A 12,106-nucleotide genomic window follows, 5' to 3' on the forward strand; every position below is an offset into this window, starting at 1 on the left:
GTGTGTGTGTGTGTGTGTGTGTGTGTGTTTCCTCATCTTCTGGGAATCAAGAGAACCTGGGTTCTAATCTTGGTTTTGTTACTAATTAGCCCGAGAGTCTCTGAAGCTCAACAGCCTGGTCTGTAAATTGAAGCCACTAGTGACTGCCTTGACCACTTTTCAAGTCGATTGAGAATTGGTATTTGTGAGATCACATGCAAATATTGGAAATAATATACAAGGGCAGGATTTTAGGGTGGTTCACTGTCCCCTGGGACATAGAACATCTCGATATGTGAAAGAAAGTGACCCAACTAAGATCACTTGATTCTTTTCCCTTTCCTGATCCTCAAAAAATATTTGGGGTCACAATTAAGTGGAAGACAGTATAAATCCCTCTGAGCACAACGAGAATGAGAAGAATGCAATTAGTTTTCTGGATAAACATGGGTTATTATTCTTGCTTTGTGGGTATATGATGTACATACAACAAGAAAGGGGGAAGTTGGCATTTCAGCCTGTCCTTTGCAAATTACACTTTTAATGGTGACAAAAGGATTATATGTCATGCAAGTGCCATGGGATAACCTATGTTTTTTCTCACTAGATAATAGGTTAGCCCAGAACAAGACCTACTCACCGCTTACAGCTATTCCAACCTAACATGCTTAAAATACCTACACCAAAAGGGAGGAAGGGGACAAGGGCCTCCATTTAAAAAGTGAATTAGTTTCACTGGAATAGCATAGATATTTACCCCTAGTAGGTTTTGTGGAAAAGCAGTTTTTTAATCACTCAAAAAGCAAAACAACAGCAAAGCCACCAGATTTTAATCTCTCAGAGAATCAAAGAGAAGGATTTGGCTGAATCATGTTGTGATTCCATTTCCTACACCCCAGGAGGTCAGTGGGAGGGGTGTAAAGCAAGTCTAAATCCTATCCTTCAGTTGTTCTTCTCCAAGTTAACAGATAAAGACAGGACAGGGTTTCATTAAAGGCACTCAAGAGGACTTGCCTTGGGCTACATTTGAAGGTGTCTTTCTTACAGTGTGTGTCCGGCAGGCTTATTTAGGCTATTACAGACACCACCGCACAAATTGCAAGGTAAGTACCACGCCACGTAAAGACATGCACCTCCAGCCCTTGATGTCCTGGGTACAGCGATGTGAGGAAGACAGAAAAGGGAAAGCCTGTGAGACTGGAGACGGAAAGGCAGAGCCCTGCCTCACCCCTCTGTGGTAATAAAGCAGAGGATTCTGATGTTCCTTTGTACTAGAGAGAAGGGCACAAAACAGGGATCCTTCCCACACGAAGTAAGGCAGGTGCCTACTTGGTGATGTTACCTCCGTAGAGGAGCAGAACCCCCTGGGGTGCTGCTGGGATGAGAGCATTAGTCTTGAATGAATCAGTGGAGCTCCTGGTAAACACACAGAGCCCCTGAGGGAAAAGGAGTTGTGCCAGAGAGCACAACAGACTAAGAGAAAGGGAAGCCCACCGAGTCGGCCGGGTGCTATAGAACAGTCCAAGATGGAGGAGGGGACGCGGGGCAGCCTCTTTTCCTTCACTCTCAAAGCTTCTGTTTTCAGTTTGACATCTGCTTTTTAATCTATGCTACCTTCACTTTGGAACTATTTTGTTGCTGATGATAAACTCCTGCCTTCTATTTTCTTTCTTCATGAAACTGGCAGGTAACAATCTGCACCCAGGAAAGGATGTTTGGCAGAGTAAGAGGGGCCTCCAAGAGCCCCACTCCAAAGACGGAAGGAAGCTCATACCACAGAGAAGCCCCTCACATCTTCCGGCATCTGGGACCCAAACCTGAAGTCTCCTGTAGCTTCCTGTTACCACCAGGCTGCTAAAGCACAGGTTGGGGGGACGGTGGGGATGGGCAGGGGGCATTTGTTCCAGAGAAGAGTTTAGAGATGGGATGGAGATAGAAGGCTGTTGGGAACCTCAAGTATCTCACACTGATTTGCCTCTGGACTCCTTAATTAGGAGGCAGGTTGTAAACATCTTCAGAATGTTCCTGAATTTATAGGTTAATTAGCATGAGCTTTTAAAGATGTGCTATTTATGGCAAGAGCACCCTAAAAAACAAACCTTGCTATAGAAAAAAAACTGAAAGCAAATCGTGATAAATGAAGCTACACTTTGAGTGTACCAACAGTACGTTCATGTGCATATACTATATGCTGAGTGCCACATTCCAGTTTTCAGAAAAATATCTCTAGGAAAAAGAACAGCTGGCTCTGACACCTTAAATCCACAACATGAGAGTCACAGAACTCAGATCATCAGAGCCAAAGGGACTTTGGGAGTCAAGTAGCCCAATGCTTAGGTTTTACATAAACAGTCAGTTCTTGTTATTTGTGGTAGTTATGATCTACAAGTGGAGCCCTGCTGGTGCCAGTGGTTAAGCATTCGGCTGCTAACCAAAAGGCCAGCAGTTCGAATCCACCAGCCGCTCCTTGGAAACCCTACAGGGCAATTCTACTCTGTCCTGTAGGGTGGCTGTGAGTCAGAATAGACTTGACGGCAATGGGTTTGGTTTTTTGGGTTTTATGGTCTATAAAGCTGCCGAAGACACTGAATTAGCGAATACTGAGCCACTGCTCCTGGCGAAACACGGGGTTAGGTTCCTGTGAGCCTCTGGTCACAACATTTTCATCAACCGATCAGTACAGAATCTTGTCTTATGTGCGTTTCTATTTAAAGACACCTTATTTAATATATATTGTTGATTCATTAACATTGAACTCATGGCAACAGTTCCATCATTGGTGTAGGGCTATAACTCATGCGTGAAGGAAGCTTATCTAACACATGCGTTTTCTCCATAAGGCACATCACAGCCTTGTGCTCAGGAACGCTGGACAGCACTTCAGCACTACGCTTGGGGGCCATTTTAAACAGTAAAATCACCAAGAATGAAACAATGAACCACTAAATAGGACATTTATTTACAGCATGAGAGCTGAAAGAAGAAGGCAGAGTGTCCCCTATTTGACCTCAGCTGGGAACGTGCACATTGGGCAACTCAAATTTTCACTGCTCTGCATATGGCTGCAAAAGCATGGCCCGTGTTGATTGTGGAATTACAAATAAATGTTAGCGAGTAGGGGAATTCACAAACACCAATTCCATGAATAATGAGGACTGGCTACCATACATATATATATATTTTTTACATTTTTATTTATTTATTATTATTATTTTATTTTTAGTGAAAACACATACAACTAACTGTATATATTTTAATGCTTTCAATAAAGAAAGAAAACTTGAGGCTCAAAGAAGTTGAGAGACTTGCCCAAGGTCACACGGCTGGTGAGTTCTAGAGCCAAGAGTAGATGTAGGATTCCCTATCACCCAGAGCCCCTTCTCATTAAACCTCTTGGTTCTCAGACCCTGTCCTTCCCCTTCATTCAAGCTGATGTGATGTATAGAATAGATAACTATGAAAGAATAACACAGAGAGGGTGTATTTACAGCAGGATGGAGCCTCAAAGGCCACTTGCCAGTCCCTTTTCCTGTGAAATGAAGACAGAACCCAAGAGCCTGAATGACCTGCCCAAAATGACTCAGGGGTTCCTGTCACAGCTGAGCCTGGAGTTTCTCATCACTGCCCAGTGCCCTTTCTCCTCCTCAAAGCTCGCTCAGGTGTCTGGTGGCTTCTCAGGTAAAACCACACCCAGAGAGGAGGCCTCAGGACACTGCTTACCAAAACCAAACCAAACCCACTGCCATCCAGTGGATTCTTATTCATAGCGACTCTACAGGACAGAGCAGAACTGCCCCATAGGGTTTCCAAGGCTGTAAATCTTTACGGAAGCAGACTGCCACATCTTTCTCCCTTGGAGCAGCTCTTGGGTTTGAACTGCCAACCTTTCGGTTAGCAGCCAAGTGCCTTAACCACTGCATCACCAGGGCTCCCTGGGCACTGCTTAGTGTGTCAAATAAAAGCCACTCCAGAACTTCAGCCCCTGCCAATAACAATCATGCCATTTGCTGGGTTTACAATATCTTCTGACTTTCACGTTGGAGCTTCTATTACTGCCCACTTCTGAACTGCTGAACAGGCACCTTTGCAATAACTACCAGGGACAAACTCAATCAGAAAAAAAATCAGGGATCACAGTATTTACAGCACACCCACCATCACAGTGTGTTGCCAGCAATGGGGTCAGAGCAGGAAGGGTGGAGGAGGGCGGACTGTGTGGACACCAGCCCTGTTTTACATTGTAGCCAAGGCAGACTGACTCACAAGCTGTCATATGCCAGGGTGATAACCTCGCAGGACTCATTTTTCTAGATCACACACCCATCTGGGAGGGACAACACGCCAGCCGGGTGGATCCCAACTCTAAGGCTGAACATGGTGCAAACTACTCCCAAACGTCCCAACTCTGAAAGCAGTCTGTGGAAAGCACCCCAGCCTTAACCCTTACAAAAGGGCCTTTCCTGAAACCTGAAGCCAGTTTGGTAAGAGGCCTTTACAGACGCAGTGAACACTGAAATACTTGGGCCTTGAGAGAGAAAAAGGGGGTAGGCAGATGTTTCTTCAAAAAGGCATGTTCTTGGACCTAGCTTTATTTTAGATATTACTTCCCACAGCTGTTGAACTAAATCTGAAAGTAATCAAGACACACACACCCACCACAGCCCTTTTGCCTCCCCAACTCTTTTGGGGAGCACAGTTCCCTGTACGGACGCAGGAGACAGTTACTTCAATCATGCCTTCTGCAAACGTGGTTGTTTCATATCTGGGGGCTGCGTTCTGTGTCTTCCTACCTCTCATCCTACAGCTGCACATCTGGGAGATGATTCTGATGTTTTTATTTTTGCAAAATGAAATTTCCTAATTGCTCCCAACTCAACGGGCTTATTTCCACCCTGCACAGCAGATCAAGCTTGGGAACCCCAAGGGAAATGCTGCCGGGTCACAATCAGGGTTCCTCTTGAGAGGAGCTCTTTGGAGTCTGGGGAGGGACGATAGGCTCACTCAGGGGAGAGGCAGGGGAGCCCCAGCCATGCATTCTGAATGCTAGGACAGGACCACTTGGACTCCAAGGTGCCCTTTGAATGGGTCACACCCATCTTCTCCAACAGCCTTCCTGGGCACATGCTTCTCCTGGGCCAAAACCCTAGCCTTGAAGTATACTAGGGCTGACCGTGAAAGCTTTATTGGAAAGACCATGAAAACTCTCCCACCCTGACCTGTGTGTGGGGAGGGTGGGGGTCCACTTTTCAGGTTTTGTGCCAGCTGGTGCCGCCACTGTTTTGTACCCAGACTTCTGCAGTAGTCTTCTAACTGGTCTGCCTGTCCTCAGCCTCCCCCTCCATCCATTCTTTATACAGCAATCTGATCCAATCACATTACACTCCAGCTATATCACTTCAATAGCTCCCTGCCACTCCTGGGACAAAGCCCACACTCCCGAAGGTGACTTTTGAGGCCCTTGTGCTCTGGCCCTCCCCACTTCTCCAGCATCATCTCTCCCACTCTGCTCTGCCCACGGGCTTCTGGTTGGTTTCTTGCCTGTTCTGCGCTTGTCCTCACCTCTGAGCCTCGGCAGGTGCTGTTCTCTCGTCCTAGAACACGCTTCCCCTGGCTGAGAGGCAGCTGCCTTTGACAACATGGCTTCCTGTAACTCCCAAGTGCAGGTTGCTGCATTTTCCTAGCGCAGAGGTGGTCCCTCTGTGTATCATGAAAGAAACGCATTGCAGAGCCTGCAGTGGGACCAGTGAGTCTAAGAGGGACCTTTGCTGTGAAATCCCATGAGAGAGCGGCCCAGAACCACCTTGGTGAGCATCTAGGATTTATGTCCTGTGCTTCTGAAATATGCCCTTTGGGGAAGTTTGGACGTGGTTCCATGGATTCCATGCCCTGGTGTATGACAGAATGAGGTGACAAGTGGCAAAACCAGTCCCAGTCCCAGTGGCTGGGTTCCCAGACCTACTTCTCTTCATACAGGTTCTCCACCCTGAAATGTGGGGTGTGGCTGTGGCAATCTTTACTTTTCCGATCAGAATTGGTTAACGCCCTACAGGCCTGTGATAAGTGGGCAATGACTCCCTCTGAACTATGGCCCCATAATTTCATGTGAGGGGCCTCCAACTCAAGAGGAACTCGGCTCAGAAGCTGGTGGGGCAGCTGCTGAGGAAGCAGGAACAAAGCTCTCCAGCTCCAGGCAGTCACACCTCAACTTCACAGGCTCCGCCAGACCACAGGGTGTTCTCGGTCACACAGGATGTGGTTTTCTAAGGGTGGGGAGGTCTGTGCCTTCACCTGTCACCCACCCTTTCTTTTCTCAGCCTCAGTTCTGAGCTTCTGCTCTCTAAATCTACATGTGCACAAGCACACACTCACATGTGCGTACACACACTTTCACACCCCCCCACATATACCTACATCCCTGTACACACACCCACACACCTGTCCAAACACCGCCCCTACATACATATATACACATACCCGCACACCCACCCACACATGTACCCACCCCATACCCACATACACCTGTACACACACACTTATGTACCTGTACACACACCCTCACATGTACACGTACCCACACACCTGTACACACCTGCACACCTACACACATACTTATATACACATACCTGCACACACACTCACACAGGTATACACACATAGCTCTACCACTTTCTTTTCATTTCCTCTTTTCTAACCTCCAAAAATAAAAATGGTCTAGTATAATCTTTCCTTCTATATAATCACCAATAGATCCTTTATCATTCTTTTCTTTTCCTTCAAGTTCTCCTTCATTCCAATTTGTACACGAGCATTTGGTAGACACTGCCTGTGAGGGCAGCACAACACACCCGTTCTCTAAGATGTTAATCATCTGCAACCACTTTCTTTCCTCCTTTGGTGGGAAAAGGATGGGAGAGATAGGAAAAGAGGCTCTCGTGTGTTTCTGAGGGCCTCTGGGGAAAATGGTAGTGGCTTTGAGGGGAGACCATCTATCACTTACCTCCAGGACTTTTCCTGTGATGAACTGGTGACAGGCTTCACATTTTACCCCAAAGAGCCCCTGGTAGTCCTTCTCGCAGTACGGAGCACCATCCCTGCAAGATAAAAATGCATTCAGCTCCTGAAAGGAAAGGCCAGGAGTGAGAAGACATAGAACGTACACTTCTCTGAGTCTGTTCCACGGAATGGTAGTAGAATGTATGTCCCTCCTGTCCAGCGTTAACATGCCTGGTGACGTGGACAGACATGATCAAAACCCATGAAACCAGATGATCTAGAGAGAGAGCTTGGTTCACCAGGCCACACAGACATAATGGCTGAATCTCCTCATGATTCCCCCGAGGCCGCTTAGACCTTACTAGCCGTCACCCTGCATCGTTCTCTTTTATCACCAGCCCAGATGGGCTCCAGATAGGGTCAAAGTGTTTGTCCACCTGTGAGGAGACCCAAACATCTCCTTTTCTCCGCATACTGTCTCCTTGAGCTCACAAAGCAGACCAGAGCGTCCCAAAAGTGTTGAGACAGCCATCTCCTCAGGCCTCGGGAGGCCTGAGGGGCCTTGGGCCTTCTCCTCCAGCCTTGGGCAACCTCGTGCATTTACCTCAGAGCATAGCAAAAATATGATCATTTGTTATGTGTGCCCATCGCGTGGAAATGTTAAAAAGCACCACTCTAGACAGCCAAGTTACCTACTACTAGAAAGCCTTCGACGTTAGTTTAAAAGCTGGTCATTTCTTTCTTCTTACTTTGGCTCTGCTTCAGAGTCACCTGTTGAGTTTCTAATACAGGTATGTCAGCTTTCCCCTGGACCTATGGAATTAGACTCTCTAGGGGGTGGGACCTATATTACATTTTGTGTTTGTTTCACTATGTTTTAAAATTAAATTCATTTAATTTTTTTTTTTGAACAGGTGATATTTTTTGAAGCATAAAAAGGTATACAGTGGAAAAGTCTGCCTCATTCTCCACCCGATCCCCCAGGTTCATTCCTTCCTCCTCAACCCAAAAGTAGACACTATAACTAGTGTTTCTGGGATACATTTTTTTTAAACTTCACTGAACCACCACTCTAGCTATTATCCACAAAGGACATCTGACGTGAACTTGGACCTAATCCTTGGCAGGCTGTTCTGTTCATTGGTTATATGGACCCAGGGTGTGTGTGGTTTTTTTTTTTTGGTGGCGGGGAGGCGGAGGGGGGTCTATAAATATGGTTGAGACCTGGGAAAAAGGTTTACTAGCTCCAAAATAGGGGAAAAGGTAGCAAAATAAAAATTATTAAATGTGTAATTGCCTATAAAACACAGCATAACATTACATCAATATCACGAATCGTTAAATCACCAGTACCAGTTGCCGTTGAGTCAATTCTGACTCATGGTGACCCCATGTGTGACAAAGTAGAATTGTACTCCATAGGGTTTGCAATGGCTGATTTTTTGGAAGAAGATCGCCAGGCTTTTCTTCCGAGGTGCCTTTGGGTGGACTCAAACTGCTGACCTTTGGGTTAGCAGCCGAGCCATTAACCGTTTGCACCACCCAGTGACGCTGTTAAATTAGGCAACTGAGAACATTTCATTAAATTTACAGTAGCCACGTTATTTCAAAAGCAAGGAATAAAATTTCTTTTCAAGAGTTTTATAGCCAAAAATTCATACTGATTGTGGGAAGCGAGTGAGTCTTAGCATGTGTGATGGCCGTGGGGTAGGGTCCCTGAGAAGGGAGCCTTCAAGGATCTGCACACCCAGCCACAGTTTCTTACTTGCTGATGTACTCCCCGGTGAGGACTTTTCCGCAGGACTTGCATTTAAAGCACCCCAGGTGCCACTGCTTATCCAGCGCCAGCAGCGCCTGCCCATTCTTGATGTCTCTTCCACAGCCAGCGCAATCTGGAAAAGTAACCAGCAGAGTTACTACACGTTTGCTTCACTAAATCCAAGCACAAAGACCAACTCTGAGCCCAGTGTGCACCCATTACACGCTCCATAACTACTTACCTAAGCACCATTTCATACTGTACTCTTTACCTGCACAAAATCCTTCCAGCAAAGTCTCCCAGGCCCCATCCTCACACAGCATGGACTTCAGTGGACCCAAGGGGATGCGATGTCCTTCACCTACTTATTTCCCTGCAGGTTATTTAAACACCCTCTATGCTTTGAACCCACCCAGCGGTGCCCTGGAAGAAAGGCCTGACAATCTGTTAACATAAAGATTATAGCCAAGAAAACTCTATGGAGCAGTTCTAATCTGTAACACACGGGGTCGCCATGAGTCAGAAACAACTCAGTGGCGAGGGGTTTGGGTTTTTTGGTTTGTTTCTTTGAGCTCCAGCTGGCCCAGAGAATATTTAATTATAGTGTCCTGGCTGTGATTTTAAAAAAGCTCGCATAGACCTTTATTAATTGATTAATTGATGCAAATTAATTGATGCAAATAGCTAAGTACCTCAAGCTGGAGGCCTCACTTAACAGTATATATGTGGTTCCTGAAACACTGCCCATAAATCTCATTTTTGTAAATGGGACTGACTCTACTTCGCTATCGACCTAAACCAGCCGTTGAAAGATTTATAATCATCAACTAAATGACCCCTAATGCGTTAGCTTTAAATTCTTCTTGGCGAACTCCTGTAAACCAAATGAAAGAGAAAGTATTTCTTAATGGTAAAGAGTGTGGGCTCTGGAATTAGAATGCCTGGTCCTGAATCCCAGCTCTGCTCTTCGTCGGTCAGCCACGTAACCCAGGCAAGCTACTCTCCCTTGCTGGTTTCTTCATATGAAAAGGGGGATGTTACTAGTACCTACCTCATACCTCCTGATGAACATTCTATGAAATGATGGGCTTTGCACAGTGGTTGGCACATAGGAAGTGGTTCTATAAACATCGACTGTTATTATAATTGTCATTATTATTATAGTTATTCTCATTGTGAAATTCCTTACATTAGGGAAGTTGAGTCTTTAAAAGAACTCTGAAGAATGTAAATCAGTATACCTTTTTGGAAAGTGTCTTAGTCATCTACTGCTGCTATAACAAAAATATCACAAGTGGATGGCTTTAACAAAGAGAAATTTATTCTCTCACAGTCCAGTAGGCTACAAGTCCAAATTCAGGGCGTCAGCTCCAGGAGAAGGCTTTCTCTCTCTGTCAGCTCTGGAGGAAGGTCCTTGTGATGCATCAGTCTTCCCTTGGTCTGGGAGTATCTGAGCGCAGGAACCTCAGGTCCAAAGATGCACTCTGCTCCCGGTGCTGCTTTCTTGGTGGTATGAAGTCCCCATGTGTCTCTGCTCGCTTCTGTCTTTTATATCTCCAAAGAGACTGGCTTAAGACACTATCCAATCTTGTACACCTCATCAGTATAACTGCTGCTAATCCATTTTATTACATCATAGTAATAGAGTTTACAACACAAAAGGAAATCACATCAGATTACACAAACATACAATACTGGGAATCATGACCCAGCCAAGTTGACAGATATTTTTGGGGGACACAATTCAGTCCATGACAGAAAGCTATTTAATATCTACAGACATTTAAAATCAATGTACCTGAAGAAGTAAAAGAAAGTGCTGCTGGCACGTAGCCCATGACGTTCCCAGGTGACCATAAAAAATATCCACAGATTAAAGCAATGCCCAGACAAGGCCACTCTGTGGCCATGTTTGGAGTAAGACAGAGACAGGGCCACTCAGCACACAAAAGTGATTAAACACCCCCCTCTTATGACAACGTCTGTAATCACTGATCCTTTGCCAATGACATTATTATTGTTGCTTGTCATCGAGTCGACTTACAGCCCAACTTTAATTCTCTTTCCTTCTAGAAAAACACAAGATCCCCCATCACAGACTTGCTCTTGCTTCTAGACAACATCCAACCCAGAACTGCTCCTGCTCCTTTGAATCCTCCCTAGAATTAGCCAGCACAAGCCCATATCCTGTAAAAGCCCCTCCAAACTCCCTCCTACAGAGATGATACACAGTCCCCTGGAGTATTTCCTCCCTTGTTGTGGCTAAGTAAACCTAACCTTTTTTTTGACTACAGATGTGCTTCTGATGGTCTTAGGTCAATGAGCATTAACATATCTTTAGATCCAGCAATTTCATGTCTAAGATTTTATTCTACAAATAAATTTGCTGAAGAATATAGAGAAATACATGTGAGTATATTCCCTGCAGCATTTCTGTAGTACCAAAAAACTGAAAATAGCCTACATGGACATGATGAGGGACTAATTAAATTTATTAGAATTTAGACAATAATAAGGAGCCCTGGTAGCACAGTGATTAAGCACTCAGCTGCTAACTGAAAGGTCGGCAGTTTGAACTCACAAGCTGCTCCAGAGGAGAAAAACCTGGTGGTCTGCTCCAGTGAAGTTTACAGCCTAGGAAACCCTATGGGGCAGTTCTACTCTGTCTTATAGAGTTATAGGGTTGCTAGGAGTTGGAACTGGCTTGAAGGCAGTCAGCACAACAACACCATAGACAATAATGGAATAGTAGGTCCTGTTAAAAGAATGAGGTAGATTTGTGGATGGTCAAGGAAATATGTACAAAATAAATTAAGTTTAAAAAGCATGCTGTAGAGGAGTATGCACAGCATATGTCCATTCATAGAAAAATTGTAAAGAAAAGGGTATGTGTGTGTTTGCACACATGCTTATATATGAGTAGAACATTTCTGGAAAAAACAGGACATTCTTAAGCACTGGTTCCCTTTGTGGGTGAAGACTTTACTTTTTACTTCATCTCCTCCTGTGCTGTTTGAATTTTCTGTTTTATACCATGAGAATGTAAAAAAAAATTTTTAAGATAATTCAAGTAAATAGGAAAAGTATTTATAAAGTTTAAAAAATTATATCTGCTTTATAAGTACTATCACAGATTAGAGTTCTTAAAGTATAGCCCATTATTTATAGGGTCACAAAAATGAAACATTTTTGTAAAAGCTGGGGTCTGTATGTAGCCCAGCATCTCACCAAAACTCTCATGGGGATCTCACATCTGGTAGATATAAAGCTAAAAGCAGAAGACCATGATACCTGCTTAGAAATATGATTTTTAAAGGGTACATCCATGGGATGGACTAAAATGAACTGACAGTTTTTAATCGAAATCGAACGGAC

General features: G+C 44.8%; 1 protein-coding gene across 8 annotated transcripts in view; it reads right to left on the minus strand.

The window, feature by feature from the left end:
* ABLIM1 (actin binding LIM protein 1) overlaps positions 1-12,106 on the minus strand; it is a 186,796-nt gene that overhangs the window by 98,441 nt on the left and 76,249 nt on the right. For all 8 annotated transcript variants that reach the window (XM_023729976.1, XM_023729975.1, XM_004374865.2 and 5 more), the window contains 2 exons: positions 8,738-8,864; positions 6,977-7,070 (listed from right to left, as the gene is read on the minus strand). In XM_023729976.1, coding sequence (XP_023585744.1) covers positions 6,977-7,070; positions 8,738-8,864 — 221 coding nt within the window. The remainder of the gene's footprint in view (positions 1-6,976; positions 7,071-8,737; positions 8,865-12,106) is intronic.

The sequence above is a fragment of the Trichechus manatus genome, unplaced genomic scaffold (assembly GCF_000243295.1).
Source record: "Trichechus manatus latirostris isolate Lorelei unplaced genomic scaffold, TriManLat1.0 scaffold00031, whole genome shotgun sequence".
Classification (NCBI taxonomy): domain Eukaryota; kingdom Metazoa; phylum Chordata; class Mammalia; order Sirenia; family Trichechidae; genus Trichechus; species Trichechus manatus.